The sequence below is a fragment of the Ammospiza nelsoni genome, chromosome 11 (genome assembly GCF_027579445.1).
Source record: "Ammospiza nelsoni isolate bAmmNel1 chromosome 11, bAmmNel1.pri, whole genome shotgun sequence".
In the NCBI taxonomy this organism is placed as follows: Eukaryota; Metazoa; Chordata; class Aves; order Passeriformes; family Passerellidae; genus Ammospiza; species Ammospiza nelsoni.
In genome coordinates, this window is record NC_080643.1 from 15,028,887 (window position 1) to 15,049,485 (window position 20,599).

Consider the following 20,599-nt stretch of genomic DNA (forward strand, 5'->3'; position numbering starts at 1 on the left):
AATGAAGAAGCTTTTCCTGCAGCTAGAATGGCAACTTGGTTTGGATTAACTGAATTTTGAAGAAACTGAGGGTGATCTCAGGACTACAGGCGAGAGTTACCCTTTGAGAAGAGCCTGTTTGTAACAAACCTATTGGAAGAAGAGTTTGACATCAGTCATTGTAAATTATTGCACATGGGTCACAAAATGCTTTAAATCTGGGGTGACAGAGTCTTCTTGGTGTGAGCTGGAGGTATAGCTCCCCAAGCTAGTGGTGGTAGAAGTTAATAACCAATCATTAAAAGGGAGATGTGTGGGTGTTTGCTCACATTTGTGCATATTTGATAATGAGGAATAAGACTTTGTCTCTTCTCCCAGTCAGATCTGTAAGCAATAAATAAATTAGAGTTGCAGAGTGACAGAGAAGGGGCAAGTTGAGTGAGGAAACACCAGACCTCATGTAGTCCTTTGCAGCAAAACACCTACAAGTTTGTACCCATTAGATGGGAAATATGGCTGGATAGAGGATCATTTTTGCATAATGGCTTCTCAAACACCAGAGAAAACTTCCCTGAGAATTTTACGTGTTTTCAAGAAAAGGTAGAGCTTCTCTGAGACATTGAAGAGGGAAAGAGCAGTCCCATCTCCTCCATCCTTCCTTCTCCAATGCTGCTAAAACTACTAGCATCTACTTGCTTATTGTGTGCTCCAGGCCAAGACTGGAACACAGTGATTTCCCTTTCTGAAGATGTGCTAGCACAGAGCAGGACAGAGTGTTCAGTGCAGTCCCTGCCTTACAGATCTGTTCCCCAGCAGCTGGCACTGAGCCCTCTGAGGCTGGACTGGAGTCAAATTCCTCCCCTGTGTCGCATGTCTTTGCATGGCTGACACAGAAAGAGCAGAGCTGATACTTGGACAAAGCCCAAACGGGAAAAAACAGTTTTGGTAGTCTCTGAGTGATGACTGCAAACCCGTGTGAACCAGGACAGAGATTTTCACATGTAGATAAGCTTTTCTGGAAAAGTCATTAACCTGTATGGGGCCCTCAGTGAGCTCCAGATGAGCTGTAGCTACCTGGTGTGCTTGGGCTGGCTTCTCACTGCAGCCAAGGGGTCACACAGGGGCTGTTTGATAGATCGTCCCTTAGCCTGTGGGTTTTATGCATTACCTCAGATTTTCAGATGCTGAAATTACTACAATTGACTAAATATCTAATTAAAAAAGGTGCTAATAATTATATTGTGGCAATCTGTACTCTGAACTTTAGAGCAGACAACCCTTATATTGTTTGTATCTGAGAAAGATGCATCTCCATTCTCTTTGGGTAGATACAAATTGGCTTTCCCGGCAGAAATGTGAATCTTTTTTCCTGTCACTCAGTTTAGGCAGAAGTTACTCAGCATCCCTGGAAGAGTTCAAGGCCAAGTTGGGTGGGGCCCTGAGCAACCTGGTCTAGTGGAAGGTGTCCCTGCCCATGGCAGGGGAGGTTTGAACTAAATGATCTTTAAGGTTCCTTCTCACCCAAACCATTCTATGATTCTAAGATGTGGGAACTGGGATTGGTCTTCCAAGTGTAGATACTGACATGTTGTTCTACTTGGCAATTGTTGAATGTGTTGCAAACTGGTTTACAATGGTTTGTCATGTTTCATCCTTGCCTCATAGCTGTGTGTGTAAAGAAGGGGAGATTGGAGATGGGAGAAGTTGCTATAAAGATCTCTTGGGTGAGATAAATCAGCAGAATTTGCGAGGAAGGTTTATAAGGAAGCTCAACGTCGCCAAGAAAATGTTTGGTAAATGCTTTTTTATTTCGCTTGGGGGACGGAGCAAGCTGGGGACAGGGTAGCAGTGCCAAACTCCCTCTGCTTCCTTGTAAATGCACCAGGCTGATACTGCGTAGATTGAATTGTGCTGTTAACAAGAGAAATATTTTTATTGCTGTGGTTAAACCATCACTGCCTAACTAGTTCACACTGCCCCTCTTTTTACAGCTTCTGGGTGCTCAACATTGCTAACTAAATATGGGCCCTTCACAGTCTTTGTGCCATCCCTTCTTCCCATTCTTGACAGAATGGAATTCAATGTAAGTTTTCTTGATTTTAGCAAATTTTTGTCTTAAGGTTCTTTCCTGTTTCAGCTCTGCAGCCTGTAAAAACTGATTGACACAAGAGAGGAACTTTGGCATGTGCTGTTTATAGAAATCATCTCTTGGGAATACTTTTCATTGTCTGGTTAAGTTGCAGCCTTATAGAGGATGTTACATCCCTCACATTATTTTTAAAAACTCTGTTTCTTTCTTCAGTACTGACAGAGTTTTTTGTTTGTTTTCAATGTCAGGAAAGTCACTCTTCTGTATGACTGTTCTTAAAGCTTCAAGTGGCTTTTTACTACCTGTGGCTGTGACTTTCAAAAGGGGCCAACTTTTACACCAATGTATTGGAAATTCAACCTGTGGTTAAAAATACTAACTTCTGGATCCATAGAAAATGCATCAGGAGAGGGCCCCAAGTTATCCAGTCAACCTGTTCCCCAAGGATCAGTTTCACCTAAATCAGTATTGACAGAAGATTTTTCTAAAAAGCAGCAATGATGATAAGTTCAGAGAAGAAATGAAGAAGCTAAATGTAATTTCAGCAGATTAGACCACCTGCATGGTCCGGCATAGGCAAAGATTGCACTTGGGGAGCTTTGGCAAATTTTATAATCTGGAGCATGCAAGGATAATTTTTAATTTGTCCAAGTCCAATGGGTTTCTGTCCAGAGGATTGCTCTAAAGTCACTTGCAGGTCAATCAATCTCCCTCTTGGACGTGCAGAAAAACAGGAGAGTTTTGCCAGGGTGCTACTCCAGTGAATCAAAATGAAGAGGAAAGCTCAGTCTTGTATGCTAAGAATTTCTGTGGGTGTGTTAGCTGGGAGAAAGGTGGTGTTGTGGTAAATGAAGTTTTTGAAAGAACATGTAATTTTTCTTTTTTATGTGGGCTTTCCTCCCCAAAGGACACAGCTGCTGAGCAGTTGTGCAAAATGCACATTGTTCCTGGTCTGCACTTGATAGAAGACATGATAAAAGCCAAGACTATGTGGACCTTGTCAGGACATCAGCTGACATTCACTAGCCAGGTGAGGAACTCCTGAGGGTCTGGGGCACTGCTTTCACATAGGACAGGCTGGAGCTTGAGCCTGGTTTCCTTGATGGCTTTCTTCACCAGAAAACCTTTTTCTGTGATCAAAACAAGAAGCTCCTTTGTGTAGTCTAAAGCAAGGTGATTTAAGACCAGACACCCCAAGCAACCACATCTCCTGTCTCACAGACAACCAAGAATCTGACATGTGAATGGTCTTTCCATGCTCTCTATGTGCACAATGTTCTGGAGGAGAGACCTTTTCCCTATACTGTCAGCAGCTACAATATCCATGTGGCTGATGTGGAAGAGCCAGCAAAGTCTCACTTCAGAACTGAATGCTGCTCCCTTGGAGTTTGTGTGCTTGGACACAGACACATGATGAATATTTCCTCTTCTAGTTTCTCTTTTCCTCTCTATTATATTTTCCTTAGTCGTCCTAGCAAAGAAGCTTTCATTGTTGTGTTCTGACGTGGAAGGCTCTTTTTTCCTTTTCCAACTGACTCACATTTTCCAGTATCCACTGCTCCCTCTCTCCATCCTGGGCCTTTCCTGCAAACCCACAGGTGGCCAAGGGAGAGAGCCCTGAGTTTCCTCTCTAAGGATCCAGCCTTGGCCTTGAGGTCTAGGTCATAATACATCAAAAGGACAAAGCACTATTGGAGCAGGGGAATCCGAACTGAGTGTGTCAATGCTCCTTTTAAAATTCTTTCCTGTTTGTTTACTTAGGAGTTTTTTGATCTGGGAAGTCTGCACTCCCCTTCCTTTGTTTCAGACTGAGTCCTTGGTGATGTGAACTGAAGTTTAGGGCAGGGAGGAGCAATTCAAAATGCACATGGTAAAATGAGTAGCACAGGAAAGCTGTGCTTCCCTGAACTTGAATTACAGCTGCAGCACCAAGGCTTGGATGCTTACTTTGCAGGTTAACCTTGGGATACCCTCCCACACCAGGCTGCAGGGCATGGATCCATACAAAGTGAAGGGACCAGCCACCTGCCTTGTAATTCAGTGAGCCTGACTGCTCTGGCCTTGTTATGAACACTCCTTGTGGGCACAACGAATTAATAAAAGCTGCAGTTAAAGCTGCACTTCCAGGATTGCCTCCAAATCAGCTATGCAGTTGTCAGGACATCTTTTTGTGATCCAGAGCTGTGATCAAGCATTGCTCACACTCAAACTTCATTCTGGAGCAGGGTGTCCCAGATGAGGTCTTTTTTTTCTGTATTAAGACTTGAAAGTACCACTCAGGATCAAAATATCACCCAAACTCCAGCAGGGTGGGATGCTTGTCTTACACCCAGGCCATCCCTTACATTTACTTTTTCAAGAGTAGCTCTGGCAGTGCCTTCCCCTTGCTGAGCCATAAGGACTGTTTTATAGCTGTATCATGGTAACACAGATGAAACACAAGGAAATAAATTATCATAATCAATATTATTGTTATTGTTATGGTGATTAAAATTATTATTATGATTATTATTTTTTATTATTATTATCACCCAGACATACATCAAATCTTTCCGGTATCAAGATCTGCCAGGGGAACTGTACAACATCTTGCAATCAAACCTCCCAGCAGCCAATGGCATCATACATATTGTCAACAGCCTCAGGAAAAAACCCAGCCCTGACAACCTCAGAAACCCACAGGTACAGAAGCATTCATATTTATCTTCTTTTATGGCGAAGCAGAATAAACACTTTTTAAAAAGCAATTTTCATCATTAATCTTCCAAATCAGTGAGGCTTTTTTTAAAGGGAAAAGGCTATTTATTTTGTCTCCATCTCTGATTAGGCCTGTTAGGTATCTTCAAAAAACCTTTAAAAGTTGCTAAAAGTACTGCATAAATTAGATAAAAATCTTGCAATAATGCTTTTACAGTGCTTGGAGGAGAAGAGAATTCTACTTTCATGAATAAAATCAGCAAATGAGCTCTTCTGCTGCTGTATCTTACAGAATATGTATCTTATGGGATTAATATTGAAAAGCATTTTTCACATAAAAATCAAACTAAGATTTTCTTTAATTGGCCCGTAGTGCATTTTGAAATTATAATCAAAAAGTTGTCTGTGTGTTAAATGAGAACAAATAATCATTAGATTGTGCCCATCCCTTTGAGGATGATGGTCTCCTGTAGATCTTTACATGCAAACCACAAGCTTGGCCTTCCAGTATGTGTTCAGACCAGTATGGCTTCAGCCCCAGCCATGTTTTTCCTCTTTGTATCTTCTTGCAGAAAACCATTGGTGAGATCCTTGCCTCAATGGAGATTTTCAGTAGATTTGAAACTATACTGGAGGTAAGCAAGTTTGTGTCTGCCCAGGAAGCTGAGGTATTGCTGCTGTACAAAGCCTGCTGCTCATTTGGGGGGAATTTTGAATAACATTTAAATACATCTCAGTGCTTTGGCTTTCTTTCTGGATCTTTTATTCTGTGCCATTTTTGGTATTTATTTTCTTATTTTACCTAAGCAAATGTAATGGAAAATGTTGGAGTTTTCACATTTGTAGGTGATCAGGCACAAGCGGCAAGGGTACATGCCTCTTTCCCATCTTCCCCTTGTCCCTGCAGAGTTCTTCTCCACAGCATATTTAGTTCTTGACCACAGCTGAGTGTCTCTGTGTTTAAAGCATGCAGGGAGCATTAGCCCAGAACTCCCTTGTTCATATTTGCTGCACTCCCACCAGTGGCCTCTTTTTCCCAGCTGTGGTTTTGTAGCACTTACACTTCTGTTCTATCACACCTCTGTCCCTGGTGTCAAGTTGCCTCTTGCACATTTTGCTTTACAACAGCTCTGCCTTTAATATTGAGCTGTTTAATATTTCCTCTCACTTCTGCTGGACCCCCCTCAGCAACCCATGTTAGATCCATGATGAAGTCTTCTGTTGTTTTTGCAGAACTGTGGCCTGCCTGCAATACTGGATGGACCAGGCCCCTTCACTGTGTTTGTACCCAGCAATGATGCTGTGGATAAGCTGAGAGATGGAAGGCTCATTTATCTTTTCACGGAGGTGGGAGCCCATAGTACTGTAAGGCATCCTGAGCTGGCTGAGTTGCACTGGGCTGTGCTGGAATGACTTTGTGCAATGGATCTGGTCATTGCTGAAAGTTGTTCTTCCTGGGGGTGGCCAAACCATGTCTTTGTTTCTGTAAGGTTCTAGGAGAGAAGTGGGGGCTGATGGAGCTTACAGGTCAGCCAGATTGCTTAAATCTGACGTTTGACTTTCATTCCTCACCCAGCTTTGGGCAGGGGAAAATGAAGGAACTTATTCACCAAGTGAATTCACTGCTATAGACATTGGCATTGTCAATCTCTGATTAGAAGGAAATGTAGTTGCTTCCTCTTCCTCCTGAGCATCGAAGGGGTATCTAATTCTCATGTTCTCTTCTTTCCTTAGGGTATCAATAAGCTCCAGGAACTGGTGAAACATCACATCTACACTTCAGCAGCGGTAAGGCAGGCAGCTCTCTGACCCCAGAGCTCCTTCAGAGCAACCCCTTAGCAACCCTTTTGTCTGGCAGAGAGGTCTCAGTGTTGATGACTTCAGTTGCTGCTTCTTGGACTTCCCCTGGAGGAGCAGAGATGTGACTCTGCAGGATCTGATGAGGCAAAGTGTTTGCCATGAAAGGAATTGCCAAAAGGGACAGCTGTGCTCTCTCTCCATGAAGGAGCTCTGAGTTTTCTGGAGTGTTGGTGCTCCCTAGCTGGATGGCCTTTACAATGAAAATATTGTCCAGCAGAATTTTCTGCAGGACACAAAAATAAGAATTGTCTGGGTTCTCAGAACTCTCTACTCAAATAGTTACATTTCTAAGTACAGAAGCTGAAATTTACATTTTTTTCTGCCTTAGAGCTTATTTTTTCAGTCAAAATATGTTCTCTATTATGCTTCTGGCTGAACTTTCATTGTTTATTGAATATGTCCTAGAAAAAATCATTATTAGTCTGACCCTACTTGCAGCTGTATTAGCAAGAGACACTGCTAGTGGGACTTGATTTCAGTAGTGCTGGACAGTTACCTAAACAAGGAATGAAAACCAAGGCAGCTGCTGTGTTTGTGGTTCTGCAAACAGTTCACACAAAGTCCTGGATTACCCTCTGACCCATTGCTTGTTTTTATGGTATTTCATGAAATGTAAACGTTAAGTCCCCTTCAGAAGTTTCTCAAGTGGCAGGAATCATGGGGGGATTCTGTAAGCTACACTGAAATGACCCTTTTCATGGTCATTTTTCATGGTACCACCCCCTTGTGTTTTATTTCAGGTGGCCATAGAGCAACTGATAATGATGCCACACATTGTTACAATGGCTAATCAGATACTTACCATCAACATCAGTGCGGATGTAAGTGTGAATCAAAACCCTTTGGGGCAAACCCTTCTGTGCTTGGAGAAAGTCTGCACATGGTTCTGAACTATGTGGTTTCAGCCAATCTCTGCTTCCTCCTCTGCTTAAAAATCTAGACTTAAATGAGATCATTGAATTAGTTTGCTTCTTATCCAATCTGTGACTCCACTAGGAGTCTTGACCATTTGTGTGGTTTCCCTTGATGCTGTGAACCATCTGTTTCCCACAATGGCTTTATGTAGTTGATCCTGTCTAATGGGCTAAAATTGTGTTTCTACATCAGGGAAGAATTCTGATGGATGAATCAGGGATCCCCTTAAAAATGCGAGACATTGTGGCTTCAAATGGTATTATTCATACTTTGGATGGCATCTTCATCCCTCCTTCAATCGTTCCCATTTTGCCTCACAGATGCAATGAAGAGCAACATAAGATTGTGATGGTAAGTCAACTCCTTCCATTCTCATGCCCAAGCACAGCTGGTGCTTGCTGTGCACCCCACACTCACCTGGAGGGCCAAAAGAAAGCTCTGTAAATTGCATTTGGGAAAGGTGGTCTGTCTGAGAGTTCCCCTGGTGTGAACTTTGGCAGCACTGTCAGCGTTTCTTCTGCTTGCACTTGGCACTGCTTTCCTGCTAATCAGCACATGTTCCTTGTAGGCTGTTGTTCTTTCTGTGCCCCCATCCTACCTTGGATTCCAAAGTACATTTGCCTTTTCCTTTATATGATCTTCTTCCCACTAGAGTTGCTAACTCGGCTGACAGTGCTTTGTTCCCACCTCTGTCCCACTGGTGTCCTGTAGCCTGGACAGGGAGCAAGCATTCAGCAGCAGGACCTACAAATGCTGTGCAGTATTCTCACACAAACTGTTTCATACACCTTATTTGAGGTGCTTGCTCCCCAGTTTGATCATTGGTAGCTTACTGAGGAAAGAAGATGAGACTCTGAAGTTGGATTTGGAGAGACGCAGTAAATCCCAAGGGGCCACAGTGTCCACATAACTTGCTGATTCAGTGAATCTTGCTGCTTGGATTCCCAAAGCTGCTTGGATTCCCAAAGATTTCCAGCCTAGCAGGATGCCTAGTGGCAGAGAAACTCAGAGAGTGCAGATACACCCCAGCTTCAGGCAGGTGCAAACATCTGCTTGGACACATGAAAATTTTATTTAAGTGATAAACTTGGCTCCTTTCAGAGAATGGAAACTGATAGTAGTTAAATATTTCAGATACATTTTGTGTGGTTTTGGATATATGTACTGGAAACAGTAGCTCTGTAGCATTCTTGGCATGGGGAAGGGGTTCCTTTGAGAAGATTACATTTTTGCCTCTTCTTTTCTTAACAGGGCACTTGTGTGGATTGTGAAGCCCTCAACAACAGCATTTGCCCACCTGGCAGCAAAGAAATGGTAAATATTTGTAGTTATTTCTGTAATCTCTTTGCATAATAACAAACAGGCACACTGACAGTTTCTGACTCAAGCCACTTTCAAATAAATAGGGAGCAGGAAAGGCAGCCAGCAGAGAGCCTTGCTAGGGGGTATGTATCCAAGCTTTGTGGTCCTAGACTGTTGCCCACTCACTGCTCTGTGCACTCTCTTATTCTGGAGTCTGCTTGCTGAATCAATGTGGAGCGTGGTGAGAAATTCTGGTCTAAATGAAATTGTAGACTTGCAGCTTTTAGCACTTCTACTCTGCCTCAGGCAGAGCTTTCCTGCCCACATGCAAGGTTTGCCAGCTGCTCCAGAATCTCAGAAGCAAACCTGATTCCTCAAGTACCATTTAGTACTGCCTCTCCCTATATTACAGCCAGAGAATCACAACAATCTCTCTGCTCTGCAGAGGGTGAGAAACAGTTTGTTCCTGTCCTGTGTTCCCTGTTGATTCAGAGATGAGCAGAGCTAGCTGAAGGTGGAGGAAGGAGGAGTGTTGCTGTTTGAGTTATCCCATGCTGAGGTTAGCAGAACAGCAAGTTCCAGGAAATGGTGTTGTTTGTGAAAGCCAGAGAGGTGCTCACCACCCTTAAACTCTTGAGTGTCCTCTGAGAGGTCTGACTTTCAGAGGAACTTGCTAATGCTGTCTCAGCATGGATGTCTGAAGTAGAGATCTGCAAAGTCACCAGTTGCTCATTTGCCTCTCTGACTGAGGCTGACAAAGTCAGAGTCACCTGGGGCCCAGTTCTACCTGTGCCCAACTCCAAGACGGGTCACTGAGCATTGTTCCAATGTTATTTGCAACCCTTCCTCTTATGTCTTCCTCTCTTCATCTCACCTTTGTCTTTTTCCTTCCCTCCCTCACTGTGTAATTCTCTCCTTACTCCTTCTATTCCCCACTATCCCTCCCTCCTCCCCTGTCCCCTCTCCTATCTTCTTCCTCCCCTCTTTCCTACCCTCTATTTCTCCTCCCTGCTGCCCTTATCTCCCCCTGTCTCCTCTCCCTCCCTTCCTTCCCCTGTGCTTGCTCTCTCCCTTATCACAGATGCTATTGTTAGAACTAGAGGGCAGCACCTTGGCTCAGGCTTGGGGACTCTTGGGAGCAGGAGGAGGCCACTGTGTGCCTTGGTCCATCCTAGGCCTGCCCCAGCTGTGTGCTGCTCACCTTGGCTCCCCAGTGAACTTCCCCAGCTTAGAGATAGGCACAGCTGCTCTCTGCAGCAGAAAGAGCCAAGGGGAAGATGACAGTGCTGGTGGCTTGTTTTGTTTGTGCAGGAACCAACACTGTCCCCAAAGGAATGTGTTTACATCCATGACCCACAAGGCCTGAATGTCCTGAAGAAGGGGTGTGCCAGGTACTGCAATCAAACCATCATGGTGAGTGGGATTTAGGAACACATTCCCTCTGGGACAGCTCAGTTCTGCCCTTCCTCATTCACTAGGAGCAGCTCTGACCTGAATCAGGTGGCTGGATGGGAGCAAAAGATAAGCTGTCCCCAGGACATCACATAAATGAGCTACCTGCTTTTCCTTTGTCCAGGAGAACACAGGGTACCAACATACTGCAGATGTTAGAAGGCAGCTCAGTTAAACCTGAGTGCAACAACTAAATAAAATGAGGAAGCCATGATTGTGTAGTGTTAACTGGAGTGTGCCAGCTTTAGCATTTCTCCCAGAGGAAGCTGAGCACAGAGAAAGTGCTATAAGCTGTGAAGTGATTGCATCCTGTTTATGAACCACTGTCAGATGGTTCAGGAAAGTCTGTCTTAGTCAATTTATGGACCTCATGTTTGTGTGCAGATCCTGAGCTCTCGCAGTGCCAACTGTATGTAATGATTTGTGGGTGTTTCATTAAATACTGCTGATTGTTTGCATTATGATTGTTCTTCCTTTGGTCAGTCATGACAAGGCCTGCTATCCAGGACTGCTCCATCCCTCCTCAGTAATGCAGTTCTGGGCAAGGATAAAGTAAAAGTGAGTGTACCAGTGCTATTAAAGAATTAAAAGTTCATAAAAAACATGCATCCCATGTGTTGAAGTCACAGAGTAAGCAGAAAATAATGGTTTGTTCTGAGAAGAATTGGCTGTGAGCAGGAAAAGGTCATTGTTGAAAAATAATTTAGGTGCAGGAGCTCCTAAGAAACACAGATGCTAAATACAACATTCTGTTTCCCCCCATGGCAGAGACAAGGACCAGAATTTAAGAATTATAAGCACAGGAGTACTCCAGGAAATTCTTGTTAAGTCATGTCATACTTATCAATTTTGCTTTCATTTCAGCAACCTGGATGCTGCAAAGGGTTCTTTGGTCCAGACTGCATGCCATGCCCAGGGGGATTTTCCAGCCCATGCTATGGCAGGGGAAATGTAAGTGTGGAGGAACCTTCTGCATTGCAATGAGCAGGTGCATCAGTGTAGTTTGAGATAAGTACAATTCAGAGTTTGTGCTCCAGGGATAAACACACAGAGGTGGTAGCAGAAGATCCAAGGAAAATGGCACATATTTAGTGAGAATTAGGTCATAGTTGTTGGGCACAGCTCTGGCTGTGTGGGATCTTGTATTACTACCACCGCTCTTCAAAGTCTTGTTTGTTACTGTGTGTATCAAAGTACCTTTGATGGATATTAATGCCTTGGCATTTCTCTGAGTTTCAATCACTTTGGTTTTTTCTTGTTGTCCTTCCAGTGTAGTGATGGCATTCAAGGGAATGGCAACTGTCTCTGCTTTGAAGGTTTCAAAGGCACAGCCTGCCACATCTGTGCAAACCCAAACAAGCACGGCGAGAACTGTGATGAAGGTTAGTAACTCTGATGGAGAGACTAAAGGAAAATTTATAACAAAGATAATGGTGCAAATTCATATATGTGGGATTCCATTCTGGCAAGACCAGCATCATGAAAGAAGTGACAAAAATGTCATCGTGTGTGTCCCTTCAAACAACAGTGGAGAAAATATGTTTGATATGACAGTGGTGATATTTCAGTGATGAAGCATCAACCTAATTTAGATCTCTCCTGTTAGGAAACAAAAGAGAGTTGACAATGACCTTGAGCTTGATAGCCTAAATTTGAGTCTGTTCTTACAGCCTATAGAAAACATAGACCCAGGCAGTCTCAGGATCTGTTCCCTGGCCAGGCTTGATTTGTGATGGATGTCTCTCAGCAGACATCCCCTCTATCAGAAAAAAATAATGGAATGATTATTTGGTGTCATAAGAGATTGTGAAGGAAAGTTGGAAATCTATGACTGTGGTGGATTCTGGGCTTTCTGTACTCACTGATCTTACTGCATGTGCTTGACAGATTGTGGCTGTGTCCATGGTGTCTGTGACAACAGGCCTGGCAGTGGGGGGGTGTGTCAGTCCTGGTCCTGCAAGGAAGGCTACACTGGCAAATTCTGTGACAAGACCTCCAGGAACTGTGGCCCCAGTGGGCTGTCCCAGTACTGCCACCAGCACGCTGTCTGCAGCCTCAATGACACAGCAAGGTCAGTCTCTGTGGCACGTTCAGGGCACATTGCCATTGTACATGGCTGCCACCCCTGTGGCTGTGTGTGGCTGTGTGCTTGGTGCACAGCATGCTTTGAGTGACTCAGCCAGCCTGCTAGTAATGAATCTTGCTTGCTTGAGGGACTGCTCTACCTGTGTCCCTTTTGTGTTTATACTTTTAAGGTGCATCTGCATGGATGGATACGAAGGGGATGGGTTTTCCTGCCAGCCCATCAACCTGTGCAGTCAGCCAGGACGGGGAGGTTGCTCACAGAATGTAAGTGGGGTCAGATTGGAGAGTGAGAGGCAGCTCCTCTCAATCAGAACAGGGATCCAGGGCTCCTGGGACTGTTACACATTTTGTGTGCTAATTTTCCTGTCTGTCAGATGAGGTGGAATAACAAGTGCCTTGGTATAGTCATTGTAAAGATGTTGATCATTTGGTCCTGTGCCAAAATGTGACACTCCAAGGATAGTTTGGCTGGTTCACACCAGATATTTTATCAGCCACACAGATTAGCTGTACAGATAATTTTTGATTTGCAATGATAATCCCCTCAAGCTCTTCTAATGTGTTCCTTTCTCTGTAGCTTAACTGTGAGATCCAACACATATTCCCAGTAACCACCAACACAACATTTGTGTCCATGTGGTACTTCATGTTGGCAATTACTGCCAAATGGTCAAACCTCATCATAAATTAGACCCTTCAGTCAGAGGAAGACATTGGCCCATATGCAAGAGAATAGGATGGCACTGGGTACAAAGTAGGTCTTTTCCTGAGGGAGATCTGCCATCTATCATTGATTCCATCCCAGACATCCAGGCAGGAGATTGTGGTCCCCCTCTTCAGGGAATACTTTATTGTGTAATGGAATAGCTTTACATGATGATAATGAACCTGTGAGTTCTGAGCCACCTCAGGCACAAGTGTCTACCTCTCTGAAAACACAAAATGTCTCCAGAATCACTTCATTATGAAGTTTTCTATGACTTTTCTGGAAAAGATGCTTCCACCCCCCGTCCCCAGTGCTGGAATCAGAGTTGGTCAGTCAGAAATTCTCCACAGTGTGAGGAAGGAGATTTGTTGCTGTATTTTCATTGCACTCTCTCCCTTCTGCTGGGTATAATTCCTTCTCTGTCCCTTCTCCTGAAGGCCCTGTGCACCAGTACAGGCCCTGGCACTGCCACCTGCCAGTGCAATGTGGGCTGGACTGGGGATGGCAAGGTCTGTGTGCCCATAGACAACTGCATGCTGGAGAGCAGAGGGAGCTGCCACCTCAACGCCGACTGCATCTACACCGGGCCTGGGCAGGTATGAGCAGGGCTGAGCAGCCTGGAGCTGGAGCGAACACTCCCTCAGCTGCTCTCAGGTGGCCTTGGACTGCCACAGGCAAAAATTGGGCTGGCCAGCAGCCAAGGTTGCTTGTCCACTGCCAGAAACAGCAGCTGCAGCTGCAGCATCACAGTGCACTTGCATGTGAGGTGCACTGGTGTGCTCAGGACTGCTGCTTGACTCTGGGACTTGTGCAGCAAAGGGACAGGACTGCACTCTGTAACACAGCTTGACCATAGGCAGCAGCTGCTGCATGGCCCTGTCCCCAGACCACAGCACTGAAGAGCATGTGAGCACTTCAGACAGCCTGTGCAGGGAGCTGGGCCAAGAGCAATGCATGTTGAGGGAGGAGGAGGAAGGTGCACGTGAGAGGAGATTTCTGAGGGTGCTGCTTCTCCCCCTGAGCATGGGGAGCATTGCACAAGGTGCTGAAAAAAGGTACAAAAGCTGTAGCAGATTTTAGTGAGGTGAGATGTGCAAGTCCTCTCCTAGATATCTTCAAAGCAGGAAGTTTTGAAATTAATTCCTCTTTCTGCCATTCCCAAAATCTGTGTCATTCCCTGAAAACTTGGAAATAAAGGAGGAAACCATCATCTTCAAGTGACCCCCACAGCCAAGCAATGCAGGGGTTCAATGTGCTTAAGTAATCTGGCAGCTTGTGTGCTGTGATAGAGGATGATGCCCTGCTAAGGAAACAACTCCACATTTCCAGGTCTTGAGGTACCAGGAAGAAAACTTGGGAAAATAAATTAAGGATAAGTTTTGCTGCCTTAGACATGTTTTGGATAATAATGAGGATGCTCTGGTAAGTCTATAAAACTGAAATGTCTTTCTTACAGAGCAAGTGTGTCTGCAAGAGGGGCTATGCTGGTGATGGCTACAGCTGTGATGCCATCAACCCCTGCCTCATGGACAATGGTGGCTGCCATGACCTGGTGAGTAGTTAAAGAGCTCTCCTCAGGCTGGCATGGCAGGGCAGGCTCACCTGCTCACTGACAGGTTTTGCAGCAGCCATGGCTTTGAGAGAATTGCAAAGGTTTATGATATGTCATCTTACTGGTCTGCACTGATGTGCTCCAAAGATGGATCCTCTGATTTTTGTGGGTTCACACAACCAGAGCAATCACCCAGTCTTGGCTGCATGAGGGGAACACTCAGTGCCACCATAAAGGCAGCAGGGGGAAGGAGTTTGTGTGTGCTACTCTAGCCCAGCACTTGGAAAGCCAGAATTCAATTCTGAGATGGGTGTAAGACTACATAACCTGTGTTTGCTCTCTAATTTCTTCTTCCTTTCCTTGTATTTCCAGGCTTCGTGTGTACCCCTCGGTGGAGGAGAGAGATCCTGTGTTTGCTCTGAAGGCTACTTTGGGGATGGCATGACATGCTATGGGGACATTCTAAAAGTTAGTGAAGACCAAATGTCTGAGCCTTTTTGAGACTGGAGAGCACTGGCTCTGCTCTCTCTTTGCTTTTCCCTGTTACCTGAGCTGACTCCTACAGCATCAGCATGAAGCCCAAGTGTATTCCAAGGCCACAGGCAGAGAAGTGATGCCAGCAGTAATTACTGCCAGTGAAAGCATAATTTCTAAGCTGCCTCACCCCTGTGCAGGCAGCACTTGTCCTGTGCAATAAGTCATCTTTCCTTCATTGTTAGGAAAGTTTTTCAGGTCAGAGCTGTCAGGCCCATTTTCTGTCTTTAGAAATATCAAAGGCAATTGTGGATTCAATCTTTTGTCCCTGATACACATGAACCCATTGCAGATGAGTTGAAAATAGTTTGTTTATTTGGAAATATATATTTTAATGGCTGAAGTTTGGTTTTAGAAGTGCCCATCTCTCCTCACAATACATGGTGCCTGTAATGGTTGTGAAGTGAGAAGAATGTTGAAGTCATTGTTGCCAGATTTGATATTGTCAGATTTGATATTTGATATTGCTCCTTTCCCCCATCCCTAGTCCCCCAGCCCTGTACCCTGTGCTCAGCAGAGCTAACTCTTCTGTTGTTTCTATTTAAAAGGAGCTGGCCAGGAATTCCCACTTTGTAGGATTCTACAACTGGGTTAAGGTAAGAGAAACCATGGGACACCCACATGGGTAAGTTCTGTGGAAGTGAAGTCTGTGAATGAGTCTGTTAGAGGACAAGCAACTCCAAATATCTTTTTCTTTAGAGAAAACAAAGCAAAGCAAATGAGAAATGGTTGCAGAGCAGGCATGTAGAAAGGCTGGGGAGTTTGTGGTAGAATGAGGTCATGAGTGTGTCTTGGGAGCTTTGTTTCTCACACAAGAGGAAGCTGGGGCTGTGTTACACCTAATTTTCATGGTTGTACCACTGGCCATCAAAACACAGCACAGAAGGGAAAGCAGGGGTAGCATTATAACACTGTCTTTCAGAAGAGCATCCTTTGGGACATTAGACTGCATGTTTGTTCCTTTTCTCATTGCTGCTTCCCTGCCTCTATGTGGGAATAAGAGAGACCCTCCAGAGACTGTACTAAGTGTGTGGAAACTCACTATGATGGACAGCCTGTAACTTGAGCTTTAGCTCACCTGACCTGCTGCACAGAAAATTGCTTTTGCCAGCAGCTATCTTGGTCCCTTCCCCAGAACTGATGCTGGGCATTCAAAAAGGATTTATGGATATGATTGAACGTGTTTGAATGAAAACTGATTGGGAAGGTAGAGCTTAAAGCAGCAGGTTTTCCCTTGGCAATGAGGTGTCAGCTGTTTCGGCCAAAGCACCTGTGGCATTCCTTGCTTGCCATGCCCAGGAGAGGCAGGAGACCCTGCTGTGCTGCTGAGCACTGCCCTGTTCCTCCTCATCCCTTTCACATGGCTGTGAGGGTGGGATGGCTGCTGGGGGTATTTTGCACTATAGATGTGGCAGTGGCGTGTCTTATTTGTTCATTTTTCTGCTTTGGACAACAGAAATCTCTCTTCAGCATCCCAGCAGGAACCAATGTCACTGTCCTGGTGCCATCAGAGGCAGCTATCAAGAACTTGAGCAATGCTGACGAAGATTTCTGGTTGACCCCTTACACACTGCCGTTTTTAGTCAGGTAGGAGGAGCCTCCTGCCCTTGCTTTACTGGGCCAAACAACAGTAACAGAGCCATGAAATGGGATTTTTCTTGTGCATGACCAATGAGGACATACCTTGAGATAAATATAGAAGTAAATTTAAATATCTAGCCGGCAAAAAATTAAGTAGGTATTTAAAACATAACAGACCACAGACCATGGGAAGTAGGTTTATTTTTCATGTATTTACAGAGAGATTTTCCCAGTCAGATGGCATCAGAACAATTCTCTGCATTGTTCTCTCCACAGGCTACAGTACTTCCTGTGAGAGATGTGAATGTTGGGTGGCATGGTCTTATCTCCCTGTCATTACCAACACTTCCCTAATCTTCTCTTTATCTGATTTTGTTGCCCACAGAGCCCACTTCCTTGAAGGTGTCTTCACTGCTGAAAAGCTCAAAAAGTACGGGCCAGAATTACCCACTCTCAACCCACAGACCAGATGGCAGATAAACACCACCAGTGGCGTAAGGCTTTCTTACATAAGAAATGTACCAAGCTCAAATTTAACTGCTGAGGGGCTGCTGTTCCCAGTGGGGAGCCTGGGTGGGACACTGGTGCCCTCAAATGCAGGCATCTTTCACAAACTGTACCCAGATTAACCATGTGCAGCCTTGGATGAACAATGTATTTGTTTTGCACTTGCTTTGCACTTCCTGACCCTTTTGCATCTCCCTCTGGTTCTTGTGCAGGTATTGACCATCCAGAATGCAACTGTAGTTGTCAGTGACATCCCTGCCAGCAATGGCATCATCCATGTCCTCAGCAAGGTATGTCAGTATATGTGGCACTGGGAAATGCTGCAGATGTAGCAGCAGGCCTGTGTAGCAGCCTCTGTTACAGGGCCAAGGAGGAACACATGTCTGGATGGTTAGGAAAGGATATAAAGGCAAAATATATGAGGTTATCACAAGGTCCTGACAGATGTTTCCTGTGCAGCAGTGTTCAATGTTTAAAACATTTGTCTCCAGGACCAGTGGGAGGAGAGTTCTCCTTCTCTTGGCTGATAGAAGAGTTCAGGCTATTGCAGGACTGTGCAAACCGAGGCCTTTTAATTGCCTTTCTTGCAAGCAGGGCAGGAGTGCAGTGAGATTCCCCTCAGCCCCTTGCTCAGCCTTGCTCTGAACGTGCTTTTTCCACAGGTTTTGTTGCCGTCCCCAGCAGATATCCCCCCGAGCCCTCCTGGTCTGCAGGAGCAGCTCAGCACTGTGCCCTCCTTCAGCACATTCCAGGAGTTGCTAGAGGTAAGCACTCGAGGTGAGCACAGCTGTCACTGTCACAGCAGCCTTTGGAGCAAATGCCACCTCCCCCTGTACTGGGGGACATAAATTTGGGCTGCCTGGTAAGAAAGGGAGATTGTGTGTGTCCTACATAAAGCTTTTGAGCAGCCAGAGTTGCATAATTACAGTGAGATCTCTCAATCACTGCCATGTGTTACAGTGGAAGATGACCTGTCTACTGCAGGTGCTCTGATGTCTGTACAAGGCAGAGAAAACCAGAATAAAGAGAAGATTTTTTCATAGCTGGGAAGGTGCTCTTTTGTCAGCCAGGACAAGGAGCAAGCAGTCAGATGTGTATGGCTGAGTAGAAGTTGTACATCCCATTTTCAAGCTTTTCCTCTTGTCTTTGTAATTGATCTCAACGTGTGGTTTGGGTTTTAGTGAGTACAAGGGTAATTGCTAATGTTACTGTTTGGACATTTTGTAGGAGTACCAGCTCATTGGGAAAATTGAGTCCTCTGAACAATACACAATTTTTGTTCCTGGAAATAACTCCATTGAGGAGTACTGCCATGCTGCCAATGTGACCCAGCTGGTAAGCTCACTGCTTGAGTATGTGTTGTGGCGGGTATAGGGGCAGGTACACTGACAAATAGTAAACAAGCTCAGGGATTTCTGCATGCATAGGAGATGAATATCTGATGCTAAAAGCTTGGAGAAACGTGGCAGAGAAATGAGAGGATTTCCAGGGGTGTTGCAGTGGACCTGAAAAGAATATTTGGACCCCAAGGGCAGAGTAAATTAGTATGTAGATAGATGGCACAACATCTTCCACTTCCTGGCTGGCTGTGGCAATTTTCAGACTTCTGAAAGGTTCCAAAAAAAATTAATGGGTTCATCAAGTATCAGAATCATTAAGTGTGATCGGTCATCTGTTACAGAGAGTTACAAGGCTCTCTGGGCTTAATTAGCCATTACAGGTGCTTAAGAACATGTCTTATGCCATACCTCTGACAGAATTGTAATCTAGGAAGTCAAAAGACTCCAAAGCTTTGTATTTTTCTGGATTTAGGACAATGAAACAGTGCAGTACCACATCATTCTGGGAGAGAAGCTCTTGCCTGCAGACTTGAGAAGTGGAGTTCATAAGAACAGCATGTTAGGGCTCTCCTACTGGCTGATGTTTTACCAAAACAGCACTCAGGTAAGGGAGGCACCAGTTCTGGATTGACCTATCACTTCCTAAGGCTGGTGACCCAATACTCCCATTTCTCTTTTGCACACACTCACAATTTTACTGCTGGACTATCTTGGAGCTGCCAAGCAATCCATGCAAAGGAGTTGAAGGTTATTGTCTCAGCTGCTATCTCCTCCTTTGCAGAAGTTTGTCAATAACATTCCTTTGGATGGGAAGTCCTTTGAGACGAGGAATGGCATCCTGATTGGGGTGTCCCAGGTGCTCCAGGTCCAGAAGAATCGCTGCACTGCCAATACCACCACCATACTGAGGGTAATGCTGATGTCCAAGGAGCTGACACCATTTCACAGGGTTCCTCCACCTGCTGAACCAAACTGATGGGTAACAGACAACCTTCCTTGGCTGCCCTCATGGATGAGGCAGTAGCTTGTGGTGTAACCCCAGATGAGCCTCATGAAATGGGACATTGTGGAGATTTGGCACCTCCTACCTGGAGATTCTGTATATCTAATGCAGCTCTTGTGCAGATCATGTTCAGCTTCCTTGCTGAGCCTCCCTCATAGTGCCAGCCATGAGGCTGGCTAGTGCAGGGACTCCCAGATATTCAGCTCTGGAAGGAAAATCCAGCCCAATTTTTGCATGCCATGACCACAAGCTCCCTTAGAAAATGCTCCGTGGTTTGCCTAGGAGTCATGGCCAAAACTCCAACTTGTGGCTCATGACACTTAAACCACTAAACCTGAAGATTGCAGTGACAGACTGCCTGCCACAGATCAGGAAAAAAACTATTTGCAGCCTTGTGTGAAGGAACCCCAGGGCTACAAAAATCCCTGAGACTCAGGAAATGTGTGGCGTATGATCTCTTCTTTTGGTGTTTTGAGCCACAGAGATAAAAACATCTTTGTCCCAGGCAGCAGCCTGTAGAGCAGCATTTGCAATTCAAGATTAGTGTCCTGGTGTGATGTGGGTGAGGGCACACTGGTGACTTGTCCTGTTCTCTGTGCCCTAGTCAAGGTGCGGCAAGTGCGACAAGGGGATCAAGTGTCCTGCTGGATCAGTTCTTTTGGTGAGTCTTGGATTCATGGGACACCTCACAGAATGGTTGCAGATAATGTTTTGAGATCCTTTTATTGCTCTATAGGTGTCATCTTGATACCTGAAAAAATGTGCTCTTGAGTCCTCTGTGGCTCATCCATTGCCAAGGTTTGCAAGAAAAAGCAGAAACCAAGGGAGAGTTACACAGGCAAAACATGGACATGAATCATGAAGCTCCACCCAGAGCTGGCACCAGGTTTTGCCTGAATTTTGGGAGCCCTTTCGTTTTCCCACTTAACAGGGAAAAAGAGCTGTCTTTTTTTAAATTTTATTTTATTCTATCTTTGACTATTTTGGCATTATCATC

At 44.9% G+C, this 20,599-nt stretch overlaps 1 protein-coding gene across 2 annotated transcripts in view; it reads left to right on the forward strand.

Annotated features, from left to right (window-relative positions):
• The window catches only part of STAB1 (stabilin 1), a 51,645-nt gene that overhangs the window by 13,391 nt on the left and 17,655 nt on the right, over nucleotides 1-20,599 (forward strand). For both annotated transcript variants that reach the window (XM_059480266.1, XM_059480267.1), the window contains exons 11-37: nucleotides 1,645-1,772; nucleotides 1,971-2,062; nucleotides 2,976-3,098; nucleotides 4,604-4,750; nucleotides 5,338-5,400; nucleotides 5,999-6,112; nucleotides 6,500-6,553; nucleotides 7,366-7,446; nucleotides 7,733-7,891; nucleotides 8,792-8,854; nucleotides 10,154-10,255; nucleotides 11,159-11,245; nucleotides 11,565-11,676; nucleotides 12,182-12,365; nucleotides 12,550-12,643; nucleotides 13,523-13,681; nucleotides 14,542-14,637; nucleotides 15,010-15,105; nucleotides 15,720-15,767; nucleotides 16,628-16,758; nucleotides 17,138-17,246; nucleotides 17,472-17,549; nucleotides 17,922-18,023; nucleotides 18,487-18,594; nucleotides 19,072-19,203; nucleotides 19,381-19,509; nucleotides 20,207-20,263. In XM_059480266.1, coding sequence (XP_059336249.1) covers nucleotides 1,645-1,772; nucleotides 1,971-2,062; nucleotides 2,976-3,098; nucleotides 4,604-4,750; nucleotides 5,338-5,400; nucleotides 5,999-6,112; nucleotides 6,500-6,553; nucleotides 7,366-7,446; nucleotides 7,733-7,891; nucleotides 8,792-8,854; nucleotides 10,154-10,255; nucleotides 11,159-11,245; nucleotides 11,565-11,676; nucleotides 12,182-12,365; nucleotides 12,550-12,643; nucleotides 13,523-13,681; nucleotides 14,542-14,637; nucleotides 15,010-15,105; nucleotides 15,720-15,767; nucleotides 16,628-16,758; nucleotides 17,138-17,246; nucleotides 17,472-17,549; nucleotides 17,922-18,023; nucleotides 18,487-18,594; nucleotides 19,072-19,203; nucleotides 19,381-19,509; nucleotides 20,207-20,263 — 2,848 coding nt within the window. The remainder of the gene's footprint in view (nucleotides 1-1,644; nucleotides 1,773-1,970; nucleotides 2,063-2,975; nucleotides 3,099-4,603; nucleotides 4,751-5,337; nucleotides 5,401-5,998; nucleotides 6,113-6,499; nucleotides 6,554-7,365; nucleotides 7,447-7,732; nucleotides 7,892-8,791; nucleotides 8,855-10,153; nucleotides 10,256-11,158; nucleotides 11,246-11,564; nucleotides 11,677-12,181; nucleotides 12,366-12,549; nucleotides 12,644-13,522; nucleotides 13,682-14,541; nucleotides 14,638-15,009; nucleotides 15,106-15,719; nucleotides 15,768-16,627; nucleotides 16,759-17,137; nucleotides 17,247-17,471; nucleotides 17,550-17,921; nucleotides 18,024-18,486; nucleotides 18,595-19,071; nucleotides 19,204-19,380; nucleotides 19,510-20,206; nucleotides 20,264-20,599) is intronic.